At 46.2% G+C, this 19320-nt stretch overlaps 2 protein-coding genes across 2 annotated transcripts in view; one reads left to right on the forward strand and one right to left on the reverse strand.

Moving 5' to 3' along the window:
- The first annotated feature begins 205 nt into the window (after positions 1-205).
- Positions 206-6832, forward strand: nedd8 (NEDD8 ubiquitin like modifier). The gene is made up of 4 exons (XM_056300751.1): positions 206-394; positions 4538-4585; positions 4702-4784; positions 5518-6832. Exons 1-4 carry the CDS (start codon positions 377-379, stop codon positions 5645-5647), a joined length of 279 nt encoding a protein of 92 aa, XP_056156726.1. The 5' UTR covers positions 206-376; the 3' UTR covers positions 5648-6832.
- A 101-nt stretch (positions 6833-6933) lies between these two features.
- Positions 6934-19320, reverse strand: part of slc7a8a (solute carrier family 7 member 8a) — a 25965-nt gene continuing 13578 nt past the window's right edge. The window contains exons 5-10 of the mRNA XM_056300214.1: positions 16501-16624; positions 15683-15786; positions 13323-13419; positions 12527-12676; positions 11680-11857; positions 6934-10131 (exon numbers count right to left, since the gene is read on the reverse strand). Of these exons, the coding sequence (XP_056156189.1) occupies positions 9989-10131; positions 11680-11857; positions 12527-12676; positions 13323-13419; positions 15683-15786; positions 16501-16624 (796 nt within the window). The 3' untranslated portion in view covers positions 6934-9988. The remainder of the gene's footprint in view (positions 10132-11679; positions 11858-12526; positions 12677-13322; positions 13420-15682; positions 15787-16500; positions 16625-19320) is intronic.

The following is a 19320-nucleotide window of genomic DNA, read 5'->3' on the forward strand; positions in this document are numbered from 1 at the left end:
GCCGCGAAGATTGTGACGAATTAAAAACTACAACAGATTTAATTCGACAAATGTCTGTCCGTATCTGCGGGATACGCGTTGAGTCTAAATATTACGATCAATTATTTATGACCAAAAACGACATTTTGTTCGGGCCGAGGAGCCGAAAGCCTGAGCCCGAGGTACGTTGCGGAACTTTTGAGAAGGAGACCAAAGGGTCGGCACGGATCTCTTGGGGACACAGGATATGTTCACTGAATGTAGCTGAAAGGAAAGCTAACAATACTCTCCTACATATACTGTTGCTTTTTTTCTCGCCCCCAGCTACCTCAAGCTGCGTCTTTAATTTGGTTTAAACACTTAACGGGGATCCAGCGTTAGTTGACTTTGCGAAAACATGCTGATTAAAGTGAAGGTAAGACAAAGGCAACGCCTGCGTGAAAGCCAGTCGTTTAATTATCGCTATCAGGATTTTCAAGATTTTATGCTACTGCCTTAACTATGCCATACGAATCGCCGCCGTAGGCTTATTTCTATTTCATCGTTAGGCATTTATCCAAAGCGGCTTTCAACACAGCCAGTAATTAACAAATAAATTCAGGCGTCACCAACTGGCATCGCAGAACTCTTATAATCGTGACATAGTTGCACTATATGAGTAATGGTAGGTTTTCTACATAGCAAGCCTGTCATTGTAGTATTACATTGTAGCTACCGGGGGGAGGCGGTCGCTCCGACTGTCGGCGGCTCCGCGCCGGGGCTGTTGGTGTTTAAAGTTGACGTTGCTATGATTTATGTGTTTAAACGTTGTGTTCATGTTATGGTTATCGTGTTGTTTGTTTGGGAGTTTGACTCGGACTGGGTGGAGGACTGTTACTGACCTCAGGACCGTGACTTATGTCGCCCGTTGTTACGTCAGGGGTAGGACGTCATTGTGTTGTTGTCGGTTTGGGCCATTGTAAAAGAGCACTCCCGGGGTCGTGCGGTGCATGGGGAACGGGAATTGCAGTTAAAAAGAGCCCCCTGCCTCTCGACTCATTCTTCCACGCCGGCTCACCACATTGGTGTCAGAAGTGGGATTGAGCTGATGAACGGAGAGGGCGCTCCAGAGACTGGAGCAGGGCATAGAGTCGACCCATTGGCGCTTGGAAAGCCATGGGCAAAAGACGGAGCCCTCCAGAGATGGAAGTTTCCAGCTCACCCTGATGGCTCCACCACCCTCTAGAGGTCAGGAGGACCAGCACCGGGGAGCGCATGCTGCACTTTGCTACCGATTGTCCCCTAGGGGCCAGGAGGACCAATACAGGGGAACCCCTGCTGACCACTGCCAAAGAACGCCCCCTAGCGACCCGGGAGGGATGCTGCGCATAGAACGCCATCCAAGCTGCCCAAGTACAATGGGATGATGCAGCTAGAGCCATACTGCTCTCAAGTCCAATTAGCGGCATGGCACAGCGGATGGAGCAACAAGGAAGCTACCATCCACCTGGCTCTGGTGTTGGAGGGAAAGGCTTTGCAGGTGCTCCTCGACCTAGCCCCAGCGAGGCTTCAAAGCACTGACCATGGCACTGGAAGGCGATTCGGGCAACGACACTTCACTGATTAGAGCAGGGAGCAGCTAGTCAGCTGCGGCCAACAAGAGGGCGAGAGCCTGGGTACCTTCGCTGCAGATGTGCAGCTACTTGCCCAACATGGGTACCTGCAGTTTAACACAGCCACCCAAGAGGAGCTGGCCCCCCACACTTTCCTGCGGGGGCTCCACCGGAGCGGTTGTGCCAGCATGTTTTCTTTGCTATGCCCCAGTCCCTCACCGAGGCTCTCTGTGAAGCTGAATGGATCGAGATGGTACGCTCCATGTGGCTTACCCAGCGGAAGGCCCCCTGCTCTCCGACCGTACGTCTGGTTGGGTGACGATGATGAAGAGGTCTACCAAGTTTGGCTTCCACCACAGCAGTCTCGGCGATGGCCTCCAACATCCAGACAGCGTCTACCCTGGCCGACTGACTGCTGTTACCAGTGTGACGAGCCTGGACACATAGCCCGCAACTGCCCAGCACTGGCACCAAAAGCCAGAGTCAGCCGGCCGGCAGGGAAACGATGGCAGAGTGGCCTAGTGAGGGCACTGCCACTCCAGTCTTCAGCCCCCCTTCAAGGCCGATGCACGCTGGTTGGCCGCCTAGGTCATACCAAAGGACTGTATTTGGATTGCCAACTCGATGGTTGATCCTGCCCGGTCCTGGTAGGTACAGGGTCTACCATTTACCTGGTGCAGTCACCTCTCAGTGGCATGGTCACCAGCCAACACCCTGATGACGGCAACAAGGGAGATGGCTGGCATGAGAAGGAAGATGTCACTGCGAGTTCAGGCTGGAGACCAGGAGCTGACACACGAGTTCTGGCTCGCCAACATCCGGGACCTGTGCATCGTCATGCTGGACCTGCTGACCGGCTGGGCAGCCTATGTTAACATTTCAGAGGCGACCATCACCCTCGGTACGAAGACCGTGGCGTTCCGCTCGGGGGAGGGGTGAGCTGAGGGACCGGCGAGCCAATCACTGAGCAGCCACTGCTGAGCAGGCACAGAGACCTGGTGCGGGATTGGAGTGCTGCTACTGCCAGCGGCAAGAGGAACGGGATCAGATGACGCGGACAGTGGCAGCCGTCCAGACCACCAGCAATGAAGAGAGGTGGTTCCCATTGACCATGCAGCAACTGAGGCAGCAGCAGGAGGCGGATATGGTCCTTGTGCTGGTGAGGGGCTGGCTGGAGACGGGGCGGCGCCCCGAGTGGACAGAGGCGTCAGCGCTGGGGCACGAGGTAAAGACCTACCACTCTCAGTGATACAACTTCGAGCTCTACGACGGGTTGACATACTGGAGGTGGCGAGTTCTCGGATGAGGGCGCGGCCTCCTGCAGCTATTTGCGCTCCGTGTGCTGCGTCCCCAGGTTCTCCAGATGGTCCATGGCTCGGTGGGGGCGGGACACTATGGGAATGCCAAGACCCTCCAGCGCCTCGGGCAGTTCTGCTGGCCTGGCTGTCGACAAGATGTGGAGCTGCACGTGCACTGCTGCGACTTCTGCACCTGCCGGGCCCGGGCCAGCTCCAGAGTGCGGCTGAAGAGGGCCTATGACACACAGTGTTGTGGGTGGTCTGTTCGCCAACGGCGACACCCTGGACATTTGAGGGACTATGTTTTGGGTGATGGGGTCGTTGGGAATGACTGACCCCTCAGGTGGGGGCTGTGTAGCGACCAGGGGAGGCAGTTGCTCCGATTGTCGGCGGCTCCGCACTGGGGCTCATGGTACAATTAGTGTTAGAGTTGAAATTGTTATGATTTATGTATTTAACCGTTGTGTTCATGTTTTGGTTATTATGTTGTTTGTTTGGGGGTTTGACTCGGACTGGGTAGAGGACTGTTACTGATTGACTGATCATAGGACCGTGACTTATGCCCCTTTTCCACGACATGGTACCAGCTCAACTGGACTCGCCCTTTTTTCGTTTTCCATTACTGGAAAGTACCGGCATTTTGGTAACTGTTACCACCTTTCTGGTACCACCTTTGTCGAGGTTCCAAAAAAAAAAAACTGGAGCGGGTACCAAAATCAGTGCAGATCTTTTCTCCCCAATTGAATGTGGCCAATTACCCCGCTCTTTTTGAGCCGTCCCGGTCGCTGCTCCACCCCCTCTCTGCCGATTCGGGGGTCGCCCCGACCGATCAGAGGAGGCGCTAGTGCAGCGACCAGGACAAACACCCACATCCGACTTCCCACCCGCAGACACGGCCAATTGTGTCTGTAGGGATGCCTGACCAAGCCGGAGGTAACACGGAGATTCGAACCGCCGACCCCAGTGTTGGTAAGCGACGGAATAGACCGATCAATGCAGACCTCTGATTGGTCAGAGAAACGCGTCACTGCGTCATCAATGTGCACATGGGATATCACCGGCATTTTTAAATACCGAAGTGGAGTTATCTTAAAAGTACATTTTGAAATTGAAAACCAGGCGTCGCTATGACGACCAGCTACACTGAGGGGGTGCTGTTATGGTCATGGAAAACGACACGGAAGCGAGTTGAGTCGATGCGAGTTGAGCTGGTACCATGTAATGGAAAAGGGGCATTAGGCTGATGTCACCAGCTGTTCTTCCACGCCGGCTCGCCACAATATGAAGTAGCAGTAGTAATAGTACATTTGCTAAATAGTAGTCATATCATAGCCATATCATATCACTTACTGCACCTGCACCTTCGATCACCAAGAGGCAGTGAATAGGAAAATTGAAGTACAAAGTACACATTAACACATATCACCATAAAATGTCAACTGCAGGTAGGAGTGGGGCATGATACTAGAGATCGATAATAATGGTGTCTAAGTAAGTAAGGCCACATCCGTAATAGCTGACACAAGTAGTACTGATGGATAATTCATACGCAGCTTACAAATTAAGGTAGGTCCAGAAGGCCTTTCTTGAAGGTAGTAAGTGAGTCGGGCTTCATACCATGGCACAATTTGTTGAATACGTACCCACGGTTTTTCTCTCCATTATCAGACGCTCACTGGCAAGGAGATCGAGATTGACATCGAGCCCACAGACAAGGTAGGCTTGTACTTCTGCTTTTCTGTCGAGCACACCGGCTCATCAAGTGTGAAATGCATTTCGAGTTTGGCTTCGGTGTGTTTAACGCGTCGTCTTGGATGAATGTGTCTCCTCAGGTGGAGCGTATAAAAGAGCGGGTTGAGGAGAAAGAGGGCATCCCTCCCCAGCAGCAGCGGTTGATCTACAGCGGCAAACAGATGTGAGATCGAGATGCTGGATTTGAAGTTACATTTAGAAAATAACACATCCGTCTCTCGTAGTCTTGTGTGTTTCAAATGGTTGACGATAAATGGCCTTAAAATGTGCTGTTTTGTGACCTGCTCTATAATTGTGTAGTAATTTATTTACTGTGGTGTCTCGTTTTAGACTAGGCAAGCAAATTAACCTCGCCAGTAGTGTTTGAAATAAATTAAGCTGTGGTTTTCTGCTGCTTTGCATGTAAACTTTTCTACTGTATTAGTCAGTGGAAAAGAATAGTGGCATTTTGCCTTTCATCGAGCAGATAAAAGTTGATATAGCTATCCATTCCGTTGCCTACCAACACGGGGACCTCCGGCGTGGTCGGGCGTCCCTACAGACACAATTGGCCGTGTCTGCGGGTTGGAAACCGGATGTGGTTATGTGTCCTGGTTGCTGCACTAGCACCTCCTCTGGTTGGTTGGGGCGCCTGTTCAGGGCGGAGAGGGAACTGGGGGGAATAGTGTAATCCTCCCACATGCTATGTCCCCCCCTGGTGAAACTCCTCACTGTCAGGTGAAAAGAAGCGGCTGGCAACTCCACATGTATTGGAGGAGGCATGCGGTAGTCTGCAGCCCTCCCCGGATCGGCAGAGCGGGTGGAGCAGCGACCGGGACGGCTTGGAGAGCGGGGTGATCGGCCAGATACAATTGGGGAGAGACTTTTACATGCTCATTTCTCCTTTCTGTTCTCAGGAATGATGAGAAAACGGCTGCAGACTACAAGATCCTGGGTGGCTCTGTTCTCCACCTGGTTCTTGCACTAAGAGGAGGAGGGAACGTCCTTCGCCGGTGCAGAAGTCTCTCCTCCAAGTCTTCACTGTAGCCGTCAGTACCAGATCTGCGCTAACCTCTGCAATGCCTACACTGATTGGAGACATGGAACACCTATAGCCACTGGTTGCTGAGTTGCCAAGCTTTATTGTTGGAAACCAAGAGCCACTGATAAAAAAAAAAAAGTAGTTGAGTCTGGTTGTATTTATAGCCACCATGTTGTTGCCTTTCCCTGAAAGTAAGAAGTTTTGTCTTAAATTATCTAACATTAATCCCCCAAAACATTGCCATGGTAAGATATTAAATATTCCTAAAACAGACCGGCAGAACGTAAGTTTTTTTCGCATGGGCCATGGGATAGGAATCCAGAAGTAACGTGGCTGCCACTGAAAAGCGAAGTAGGTTGTTAACACAACCTCAGCATCTTATCGCAGGGATCATTTCTGTTCCACTGAGTAGCCCAAGTCAAGCCCACTGACGCAAATTTGCGGTAACGGGCTACAAATAAAATTGACTTGGACTAGCAAGGGAGCAGAGATGGTCACCGCTCCATGGTCCTTTTTGAGGAAACTCAGCTCTGGAATAAATCATTTTCCTTTCGGCACAAATTCAATTTCAGCTTTGCTGCTGCTCCTGTGTGGCATCCTGTGGCCAGGGCCGTTTTCTGTTTTCAACTCTTTCAAGCAAAGTGTGCCCCCTGCCAGTAGCCAAGGCTTCAGTGAATGCCTGTATATTTCTGTTTGGGATCATATTTGAAATAATTTGGTTTTCACCTTCACCATTGGGTTGGATGTGCCCCGTACTTCATTCATATGCAGCCTCTTGTTAGAAGTGCTATGAGCTGGGTGTGCGCTGGTTCTGTATGATAATGGGTCACATGGCAGCGCGGTGAGTGAATCTCAGTTTCCGTTAGACGGACTAAAGGCTGTAGCCCATTGCTCGCGTATTTCAAATTTGCAGGATGAATGCAGATTCACCCAATTGGATCAAGTCAAAACATGGTTTCTGTTTTGTTGGGAAGTTCTTACATTTTAAGGGAATCGGTCTGAGTTTGTTAATTTGTTTTCTGGAAACGATCATACTCGATATCTGTCCCTCACTAGCCCAGAGCTCCATATTGGTGGTGATTCAATGTTTACACTGTGTACAGAACATGTTTTTTTTTTTTTTTGTTTCCTCCAGGAGATTGACAAATGTTGAGGATTTGCTTGTCAGAATAAACATCTCAACACATGCAGCACAATCATCATTTTTCACATTAACTCCAAATTAGTGCCGTTTGTGTGGAGAGACAACTCTCAAAGCAAAACGCTACAGAGGAACACATGCAGAAAGTCATTTGCTTGCATATATCTTTATTCACGTCACACACTCACCATTCTGTACATTTAAACCCAAACGAAAATTGACTTTTGAGATTTTTCTTTTTGTAAATGCTGCTGCAACAGCAATACAAAGCAAACAATAAAAGGCCACTTAAGTCCAGAGACCAACGTGTGCTGAAAACCTTTTCCTAATAACATTCACATCTGGCTGCATGTCTTAGTGAGAGTATACATAACTAGTAGTAGAAACGATAAGCGTTATTCATCGCTATGTCTGACAGCTGTTACAACATGGCAATCAAGTATGGAAATACATAGTATTTTTAGACTGACAGTGAAGGTTTGTTTCGGTTGGTATGTCAAAGCCAGGACTAGGAGTCACACCTAAACAAACAGCAAGACAGCAGGGCATACTCAAACTGTATTGGTGTTCTCCACTAATGTCTGGCTAAAGCTTCCAGAACATAATGTTAACCTTGTGCTGTATTTAGTTGGAAGTAAAAGTGAAAGTAGATGCACAGTTTGAATTGCAATATAACAAAAGAGTCGCAGCATTTGATTTCTGAGATCATAGATGAGTTTGAGCCTCATTTATGAAAAGACCACATATATATATATATCTATATATATCTATATATATATATGAACCATACAGGCACAAGACACATCATTGTACTTGAAGAGACATCCAGGACACCCTGATACACTTAACACTTAAACTGGAGCAATGTGTACAATACTGACCAAACTTTTTTCTTTTTTTGGTTACCTAATACATTCTCCAAAAATGCATGTGCATCTCCATCTGATCGAATATGCATTATCGAAAGGTGAGTTTAGATACGTGTGACGTCACAGCCCCATCCTGAGGGAGGTTACTAGGACAACGAAGCACCGGCTGAAGATACTACGTAAGACTTAACAAGAGTGGATCACCCGGAAGCAGTTTGTCAAAGCGTTTGAGTTTACGTCGTCCGGAGGTTTTTGGCAGTGTGTGTGTGTGTGTGTGTGTGAGGGGAAGGCAGTGGGAACACCCTGAGAAGCCCGTCATCTATTTACAGTACAGCGAAAAGAGTGAAAGGTACAAGCCAACCTGCTACTGTCGCTATCATGGGCCACTCCCAGCACCCATAGCACGTATCGCCAGACAACGCCGACCGGATGGGGTCATTTAGGGGCGGGGCTTCAGCTCGACTTGTTGCCACGAGCGGTTTGGGTAACGGAAACGACGGGATGGTACTGAAGTAGCACCGAAATCTCTCAGAAGTGATTCAGTCCAGAAGTATTCATTTTTATTCGTTAAACTCTCGTTTTCAGACGCCACCCCCCCTCCACGTGAAACGCTAACAGATTCTTACGTATAAATTTAAACACCGAATCAGGAAAATTAGCGACTAAAAAAAACAAAAAACGCTTCGACCGACGGACCGGATGTACTGCGACACCTTGGTTGGCCAGAGCGCTGAACGAGAGGCCGTCCGTCCGCCGGAGCCACGCCCACATCTGCCACCGGGGGGTGTGGCCTCGGTGCCCCGTATAAAATAAACCGACGAGCTTGGCAAAGGGGATTTGATTCTCCAGTATTGACTTATTCGCTCTCGCCATGGGATCATTTCATCTCGAGTGCATCGAGACACCTTTTTCTGATTGCAATAAGTCGGACTTGATTCACATTTATATCACTTCTTCCAAGAAACAATCGCAAAAAGAAAAAAAATCGTTTCAAGATCATTTCCAGTGTTTCAAATGAATGTAAAGTAACATTACCCCCCCCCCAAAAAAGAAGCTGATGTTGTCCAAATGGCCGAAGTTAGCTTGCCAAGTGCACAAATACAAATCAGCTACAAGTATCTGAAAATAAACTTGATAAGTCTTAAGTACGAAAGAAGTTGACTTGCCAAGCCCGCTGTTTATTTTTGCACTGTTTTGCTTTACTGTGGTGCACACATGTAGGTCGACGAGATGACCATCACCAGTAGCTTGGTAAGACCAAAAGGCATTTTGCCATTCTGACATTTCTGTGCCTCTTTATTCTTCTTGACATCCCATGCCCATCCCATGCCCATGATGGATGGTCTGATTCATGGGTCACTTATCTCTGCTTGGTGTCCATTTTAAAAGAATCCACTGAGTCACTTTCTTTCTTTCTTTCTTTTTTTGTGGTTTTCTTTGATATTAAAATCTATTAAAAAAATACGGGGAGGAATCGTCGATGACAAGTAAGAATTAGCACACCATGATTAAGGCGATCAAAAACAAATGAAGGCGCACAAGATCACGTTTGTATCCGAAAGCTGCGCGAACCGCATCACAGATCAGCTTCAGGGTTTACCTCCGCAGTTGCAAGAGTAAAAAAATAGATCCAAAAGTTATTGATACTGAATAGAAAAAAGGACAACAAAACTAAAGCTAACATGTTCAAACTAAAACAATAATAAAGACAAATGATATAAACAATTATCACAATTACAAAAAAAAAAAACATTTTGGAATCACAGTCATTTAAAAAAAACAGCATTTAGTGTACTTGGGAACAGAAAAAAAGGACTTGATCCGATTATGATGTTTTGCAAAATGAAATACTGCTTTGGTGTGTTGAATACACGGCAAAGCAAATTGACAATGTGGTGAAGGAAAAACAAAAAAACGTAATGAAGAAAAAAAAATCACCCAGTTCTGCAAAGTCTTTCACAAAAGAAATAAGAATGACCGCTCTTACAGTAGTGCTGGGTGCGTGTGTGTGTGTGTGTGTGTGTGTGTGTGTGTGTGTGGAGAAAGAGGAGCAGGTTAAATCTGACTGGGAGGTGAATGGAAAAACAGGGAAGAAATTATCCTATGAAGGACTTCCGCCCACAAGTTGTTTTGGGTCCAGTGTACACTTGATGTTGAGTGCTTTCTTTTGGCACAGTAATATGTTAAAATCAAACGCTGGAAAACAAAAAGCATGTGTGTGGAGCTGGTAGATCCACCGCAAAATCAGACAAGACGTGTGTGTGTGTGTGTGTGTGTGTGTGTGTAGGGGTGGGGGGTGGGGGCAGGCGGTCAGGTGATTGATGAAGAAGTGTAGTTTAGCAGTCCGCAGACTTTGGTGCGCCTCCATCCTCTTTGGACAGCGGGGACCGGGCCTCGTTCATCTCCTCCCCTTCGCTCCCCCTATCCTCGGCTGGGTACACCACCATGCAGAACTTCTGACCCACGTACGTCATCTTGTCTGGAGGAGACGAGAGAGACAAGACAGAGTTTTAAACCTTCGTGTGACACGCTGGACCAGGAAGTGTGTAAAGAGTTTGGCTTCAAAGTGAGACTTCTGTTCAACGGCTGGTCTAATAAAACGATTAAGAACACAGCAACAAACTATGGTACCTCATAAATATAACACTCTGGAACCCGGGTTTTTTTTTTTTTTTTTTTTTTCTATATTAAGAGGTGCAGAAGGGCAAAATGAGATGAGATTACTATGATTTCCTCTCTGGTAATGTTGCTGCATATCAGCATTTTCATTTTCATAATCTAAAATACACGGCCTTATATCTTCCCTCATGGCCGTGCTTTGTCATGAGTACACTCAGGTCTTCTTCCTGTGCTATGGGATGCAGTTTTCCACATCTATTGTATCTGCTGAACAAAACGTTAAATACAGAACGATTGTGCTCCGACTACATTTTCACCAAAAAAAAAAAAAAATCATTACAAACACACATTCTTGCCTTCTATCTTGCTGAGGACCCCTCATTGACTACATTCACCCCCTAGTCCTTATCCCAACCTTAACCATCAGAACAACATGCTAAGCTAACCTTAACGCTAGCCCTAAACCCAAATCCCAACCCCGAAATGGACCATTAAGGAAGCGAGGACCGGCCACAATGTCTGTGAACCTCTGTATGCTAATGCTAGCAAAGCTAAATATACAGTCAAAAAAGATTTGAAATTTTCCGTAATTTTACTGATTTCTTTCAGAAAGTAAAGCCGCGTATCAAGCTGGATCATGCAGTATGAGGTGGGTTTCTATAGAAAACTACCAACCGCCACAAAACCACCTCGTCTTGGATTGTCTTTACTTATGTCTTTCAATTTTGTTGCAACGGGATGAAATTTAGATGTTGTCGTGTCGTGACACGCAACTTTGCTGTCTAAACTATTGATAACGAGAATCTATTACCTACAGAGTCTCACAAAATGAGATTTGAAGTAGTATCTGAAGCGAGTGGTATGAGAAAACCAATTTTGGTTGACATTCTTCCTGTCTCGGCTGCTACCGCTAGGGGTCGCCACATCGACATTATACTTCATATTACTTTTTCTTCCTGGCTCGGCTGCTACCGCTAGGGGTCGCCACAGCGACATTATACTTTATATTACGTCTTCCCGTCTCGGCTGCTACCGCTAGGGGTCGACAGAGCGACATTATACTTTATTACCAAACAGTTGAACGTAATGCAAGACAGAAACAGATGTGAAATATCAATATCGTGTAAAATTCCCAATGATTTTTCTTCTTTCAGCGGTCCCCCTCTTTTTCAGGGGTCACCACAGCAGATTTTACAGTTTCCATCAGGACCCAGCGAGGGCACAGCACCAATGCTGGCCGTTGTTAATGGGGGGCCTCGACTGATCCGGTATGGTCTTGTCAATCCGAACACTGATTTGGCAAAATGATTATGACGATAATTTTATCGTATTGTCTCGCGCTAGATTAAATGTACCCTTACGTCGTCTCGGTCTCGAACCCGGACGGGCTTAGGTTAAATCGGCTTACCAACGAAGACGTCGAAGCACTGCGGCTTGTTGTCCCAGTAGACTCCCAGGAAGTAGACGGGGACGCCGGTCAGCATGATGGCCAGGCCAATGCCACACACCACAGGCTCAGAGTACAACGAGAAGATGAGCAGGAAGGCCCAGAACAACAGATAGATGACCGGCCATATCAGACTGATCTGAAGACCAGAGGACAAGACAGGTGACGGATCCAAACACAAATAGGTGTGTGTTTATGTGTGCATACGAATTATGTCACGTATACACACTTTCGCGCACAACTGGGTCAAAAATATACAGAATATACCATAAAATACATATGACACATCTTTTCACCTAGGCCTTCATGTAGACATAGTTTTAACAGGTTCTTGAGTCTAGTTTCTTACCAAATACTTTTTTACTTTATGTTTGGTGATTTTACTGGTAAATTTCTGTCATTGTGCTCTTTGATTTTATTTTTCAAACGTTGTTGAATTTCACATTTCATTTCTTTTTTTTTGCGGTATAGGGCACATTGTATTGCATTGACCTGTACAAAGCGTGTTACATAAAAAGAGATCAGTTGATTGAAACATTTTTTAAATACTTTCTCAAATACGCTGATTTTGATGGTTAACAATTTATCCTGAAACACAGTACAGCTACTGGCTAACGCCTGACACAGTTGATAGGATGACATCATGTTTCCATTTTAGGAACATTCATATATTGGGGCGAAACATACAGTAGGTAATAACAAGAATATAATAATAGACTTCTTTGATTTAATAGTAATGGTAAACTAGTATGTGCAGCAGCAGAGGACATGCCTTGGTGCAAATGCCGAGATCTGCACAGAAACCCACCTTGATCGGTCGGTGCATGTTAGGCTGTTTAATTCGCAGGACAATCTGCCCGGCGACAGTGACTCCATAGAAGAGGTAGTTGATGAAGCCCACATAGTTGATCAGGGTGTACATGTCGCTGGTGCACAGCATCAGCAGGGTGGAGATACACTAAAAGGTGAGAGAGAGAAAGAGGGTGAGGAACAGCGCCTGCCTGTCTGCATATACAACAAAGGTGTAAATCTGATTTGTAATTCATGAAACTTGAATTGCACAAGCAAGTTTTTTTTCTTCATCTGAATTGGTCACGAAGGGTATGATGGGAAAATGTTTGTCTGCTTCATGCAGCCTTTAAATTCAAAATTGGACTGAAATCAGTAAACAGATTTAACTTTTCATGTCCAAAAAATGAACACAACATAATAAAACATTCCAAAATTTTTTAAAATTGTAAATGACTGATACTGATCTCAACTGTTGCAACAACTGTGAGGGATCGGTCTAGTCCTCATTAATATTCACGAGCTGACCTTTGAGTGACAAGTATAAGCAAGAGTTGAGGGTAAGGGTGGGCAGGGTTTCATAGTGTGACGTCGCCTGACTGGCAGTATGTAAATTAGTTTGTCTGACGAGACTATTAATATTAGATAAATAAGATTGGCTGAGAGAAGTTGAACAAGGGGGGACCCCTAAAAAACAAAAATGTTTGTGTTTCAACTTCGGTCCGGCTTCAAAACTGGATCCAACGGGGGTGGGGTGGGGGTGGGGGTGTTCAGCAGGACGAGTTCAGCTGAAGCAGAAGGTGTGTTGTACTCACAGTAAAAAGCAGAGCGGGGATGGGAGTGCAGCGTTTCATATGGATCATAGCCAGAAGACTGGGTAGGTGTCCTTCTCTGGCTCCAGCAAAGAACAGCCTGTAAGAGAAAGAGAAGGCAAGATGGAGTAATGAGTAAGAGTAGCCCATACCTGTGAAATGTTTCAACTGATGCTGAATTTTGAGAGAGAAATGAAGAAAGTGTCATTCATTCATTCATCTTCAGCCGCTTCTCTGGGGTCAGGTCTCGGTGGCAGCAAGCTAAACTCCAGACGTCCCTCTCCCCAGCAACGCCCTCCAGCTCCTCCTGGGGGATCCCAAGGTGTTCCCAGGCCAGATTGGACATGTAGTCCCTCCAGCGAGTTCTGAGTCTACCCAGGGTCTCCTCCCAGCTGGCCGTGCCCGGTAAACCTCCAAAGGAGGGCGCCCATGAGGCATCCTAATCAGATGCCCGAACCACCTCGACTGGCTACTTTCGATGTGAAAGAGCAGTGGCTCTACTCCGAGCTCCCTCTGGATGTCCGAGCTCCTCACCCTATCTCTAAGGCTGAGCCCAGACACCCTACGGAGGAAACTCATTTCAGCCGCTTGTATCCACGATCTCACCCTTTCGGTCACTACCCAAAGCTCATGACCATAGGTGAGGGCTGGAACGAAGACTGACTGGTAAATTGAGAGCTTTGCCTTCCGGCTCAGCCCCCTCTTCACCACAACGGTCCGGTACAACGTCTGCATTACTGCTGATGCTGCACCAATCCGCCTGTCAATCTCGCGCTCCATCCTACGCTCATTTGTGAACAAGACCCCGAGATACTTGAACTCCTTCACTTGAGTAAACAATTCATCCCCAACCCAGAGGGAGCAATCCACCATTTTCCGTTAGAGAACCACGGCCTCAAACTTGGAGGTGCTGACTCTCATCCCGGACATTCCACACTCAGCTGCAAACTGCCCCAGTGCTCGCTGGAGGTCGCATTCTGTTGAAGCCAACAAAACCACATCATCTGCAAAGAGCAGAGATGCAATTCTGAGGTTCCCAAAACGGACACACTCCTCACCTTGACTGCGCCTTGAGAGCCTGTCCATGAATATCACAAACAGAATCGGAGACGAGGGACAACCTTGGCGGAGTCCGACACCCACCGAAAACATGTTTGACTTTGCAGCTAGAAAAGCGCTACATAAAATACAACTTGATTGATTGATTGACTTCGTGCCGAGAATGCGGACACAGTTCTCACATTGGTTATACAAGGATCGAATGGCTTGTAGCAACTGCATCGGTGCCCCATATTCCCACAGTACCCCCCCCCCCCACACACACACACACACAGAGTAAGCCTTCTCCAAGTCCGCAAAACACATGTAGACTGGCTGGTCAAACTCCCATGCCCCCCTCAGCACTTCCGCATGGGTAAAGAGTTGGTCCGTTGTTCCACGGCCAGGACGAAATCCACATTGTTCCTCTTGGGTCTGAGGTTCAAAAATCGGTCGGAGCCTCCTTTCCAGCACCCTAGAGTAGAGTTTCCTAGGGAGGCTGAGCAATGTGATTCCCCGATAATAAGCACACCTTCCGGTCCCACTTTTTGAATATGGGTCCCCCTCCGAGATTCGCAACCTTAACGTGGTGGAGGGGTTTGGAACTTTGAATCCATCTACGTCCACCGAATTGACTAATTCTTACGATCTGGCATCATGACATGAAACAGCGGTTTCTTGGTTGAAAAAGTGATTATCCAATGAGCAATGAGCACCATGGGGGGAGGCTAACGATTGGCCAATCAGCACCGCGGGTGGGACTAACACCATTGTCAAGGCATGTCTTCTCAATATCGCCCGACATCGTAGCTTGTTTTCACTCCACTCCACTCTTAAAACCCCGGCAAAACCAGTTTGTTGGCATGGCTACGCCGCAGTGTGGACTTAAAAAGACATTAGATTCAGGCAGATATGTTGGTCTCGAGTGATTGGTCAGGGAAAATCGAATGCCCCTCCCCCATGGAAATCGGTTAGAGTGAAGGCAATGTCAGACTGAAGATGGAAATGGAGTGTAATGAGTTGACAATTCGGTCTGATATCAGGCAAGGAATTGTAGGGTGGGACAGATGAAAACTGAGCATTTATCCTGCCACAATGACCCTAATAATACTAATAACTAAACAAAATGTACATAAATATTTAAAGGACAAGTACACTACTTATAACATTCTTAATATCCTTAAACAAAAAAGTTTAACAGGTAGGCATGCATTTACTACACCTCCCGTTTCCTACCTCATGCAAGTAAAAAAAAACACCCCAGTACAAATTGTTCATGGCTGCTGTTCGACTCCGGTCAGGAATCAGTCGGTGAGCCAACTTACCGTGAGGAGGTGAAGAGGGAGCCGTTCACTCCTCCGAAGGTGGAGAGGGCCACAGAGATGGGCATGATCCATGCCATCACTCCCAGCAGCTTCTCACCAAACGTCTGAGGAGGTCACATGGAGGAGAGAGGGAGGGAGGATGGATGAGGGAGAGAGGAGAGGAGTTGAGGAGATGGAGGGATCGGGGACGGGAAATCGAGGAGACACAAAGCTATGGTTAGGAACGGCTGAGTTCGTCATAACAGCTATGCTGTTTTTAGTGTGATCACTTTGGTAGAAGCTGTGCTAATCATGCATAAAAGCATTGTACGTTGGCGGTTTTCTTAATTGTGTGTAAATGCATTGTTAGTGTGTTTTCACTATGATAAGCGTTGTGTCATTTGTGTATAAATGCATTGTTAGTGTTTCCAATGATAGGCATTGTGTTGATCGTGTAAACGTGTTGTGTTACTGTGTGATCAGCATTATGCTGTCATGTTAACTGAGCGCAAATGCATCGTTAGCCTGTATTCGCAATGATAGATGTGTTGGTGTGAGTCCATGCATCGTGTTAGTGTGTGTTCACTACGATGGTTGTGTTAGTTGTGTGTTCATGTGGTGTGTTAGTGTATGTTGGGTGTTGTGTTAATCGCACATAAATGTGTTGTATTAGTGTGTGTACGCCATGACTGTTAACTATGCGAATGGCGCACACATCAAATGGTTTTCAACGCAGCTTGAACGTTGTCAGCATTCCCCAAAGACCCCATGGGAGGGCAGTAGAGGCACCCATACAAACGAAGGTGAAGTCACACGACCTCCTGCGTCACTCTACTCACCACGGCAACAGCGTTGGAGGCGAGCAGCTCCTGGGGACTCATGGCCGTGACGTAGGCGATGTTGGCGAAGACGTAAACGAACGTCACCAGAGGAATGGAGATGAAGATGGCTCGGGGAAGGTTTCTGCAGAGGAAGAAAAAAAAAAACCCACAAAAGAAGTTATTGAAGAGGAGGAGAAGTGGGAGGGGGGTACAGACAGAAGGATATTAACTGTGCAGCTCACAGGAGGGTTCTTAATGGATATCAGCATTATTAGAAAGACATGAAAATGGCAGTGGGAAGGGATATACAGGAGGTCTTAATAAAAGGGAGGAGGAAATGAGGAAATAAATCGGTTCATATATCTCAGACATGTCTCTAGGTCAGCGGTAAGATATTAGATTAGATGGTTAAGTATTACGAATTCATTTTACGCTGAATTAAACAAAAATCACAAAGGTTTAAGTGGCTGACTCACTGCTGAAATTACCTCCAGAAACAGACAGTGACTTTCAGTATACCTCTTTTAAACTTGTGTACTTTTGTTGTACTTACAAAAGGTCGACTTAATTAACTCTTTTTGAACACTGACTCTCTTTCAACCTTCACATCCCATCTCAAAACGCACCTTTTCAAACTGGCATATTCAGTCTGATCCACACTTCACTGAGTTTTGTGCAGACGATGATTTTATATTATTTGTTGTGCTAACTTTTTATTGTCGACCCTGCTTTGTTTTGATCTTGTTTTTTTTTTTACTGTGTTCTGTAAGTTTTCCTTGAGTACTCTGAAAGGCGCCCACAAATAAAATTATTATTATTATTATTATTATTATTATTATTATATTTATAGTTTACTTTTAGACTTGCTGAAGACTTTTTTAGCCAAGGTCAGTCCCAAAGTTATTAATGTTGTCGTTAAGCTACTTTAATAGTTTTTATAGTTGCTCTTTTCTATTTTTTTACTGAACAAAAAAGCGAAGCAGGAAATGACCGCACTTTGCAGAATCTGATTTTTATTTGTCAGAGCATCTCAGCACAGATGCATTTCGGCGTAGCGTCTTCTTCAGTGTGCTGTTTACAGAGTGCTAATTCGAAGCTTAAATACCCACACCCACAGACACACCCTCAATAGTCATCCATCCATCCATTCATTATCCAAGCTGCTTATCCCAATCGGGGTCGTGAGATGCTGGAGCCTATCCCAGCAGTCATTGGGCGGCGGGCGGGGAGACACCCTGGAGAGGCCACCAGTCCATCACAGGGCCGACACATTCATACCTAGGGACAATTTAGTATGGCCGATTCACCTGACCTACATATATTTGGACTGTGGGAGGAAACCGGAGCACCCGGAGGAAACCCACGCAGACACGGGCAGAACATGCAAACTCCACACAGAGGACGACCTGAGATGACCCCCATGGTTGGACAACCCCAGGGTTCGAGGCAACAGCGCTAACCACTGGGCCACCATGCCACCCCTCATATAACCATAAACCCTCATAGTCAACCAATGGTAATTCACAAATCAAGTGTCAGTCAAAGCAGTGAACATCTATATCTATAGGTGCACCCTCATAATAGACCAGTCGAGCTCACACCAGTGGAGCAGCGACTGGGACAGCTCTGGGGGGGGGGGCACTAGAATCTGCGAACATAGATATGGCATTAAGAGAAAAGATGAACGGTGACTGGTTGCCAGACATTTCAGTGCTGCAGGCCTTGATGCCAACTCATTGAGGTTCATGGAGAATGTTAAATCAGTCTTCCAGAGGCGGAGCTGGAGAGAACCGCCTTCTGAAGAGGGGGGCCTGCTATATCTTCACTCTAAATATGGTCACACCTAACGGTATGAATGAGGACCTGTCCCTTACCTGGTTTTATGAACCTATACCCTACTGCTTGTCCATATGATGATGTTTGATATTTCAGCAATCTGTGTTGATGTTTACTACATGATAGCCTGTCAATTATGTGAGCTTGACTGGTCGATTATGAGGGTGCACCTACGGATATAGATGTTCACTGCTTTGACTGACACTTGATTTTTGAATTATCATTGGTTGACCATGAGGGTGTGTCTAAGGGTGTGGGTATATTTAAGCTTCAAATGAGCACTCTGTAAATAGCACACTGAAGAAGGCGTGACGACGAAACGCATCTGTGCAGAGATGCTCTGACAAATAAAAATCAGATTCTGCAGTGCGGCCATTTCCTGCTTTACTGAGTTACAGTTTTGGTTCAGCTCTCTAAGACTTTGTATAATGATTGGGAGCGAAGCCCGTTTTTATTCTTAAAGCATTACACTTCTACTTACAATTTTCATAGTGATCTTACTTTTATAGTTAACTAAGTACTATCCCATATATTGTACATGTATTCTTCTATACTGTATGTATATATTACATACAGTACAGAAGAATACTTACGTAGCGCGAATTCAGGGGGCAGGCAGGATCGAACCTGGGTTCCCCAGACCATGGGCGACTATGTTAACCAGTCGACTAAAGGGTCCGACCCATTAGCCAACAGGCTAGCGAGTCTACACATCTGTGGTCGTACACTTTTACACTTATATAAACCAAAAGGTGGGCCAATTAAGTCCCAAAGAGTAACATAACAAACAGTATATTTATATGTACATTTTTAGTGCCCCAAAGTTCATATACTTTTTATACCTGAGTGTCCTATGAAGATATACTTAAAGGATACCATTTTTTGGGAAGTTTAAGCAACTTACAGACAATGATGTCCATACCAACTTTAGCGGTATTTCCCGGAGTACTGAAAAGCCTGGGAGAATTAAGCTAGTTTGTAAATTAGTACTGGGCTTACAGG

Source organism: Lampris incognitus, chromosome 20 (assembly GCF_029633865.1).
Source record: "Lampris incognitus isolate fLamInc1 chromosome 20, fLamInc1.hap2, whole genome shotgun sequence".
In the NCBI taxonomy this organism is placed as follows: Eukaryota; Metazoa; Chordata; class Actinopteri; order Lampriformes; family Lampridae; genus Lampris; species Lampris incognitus.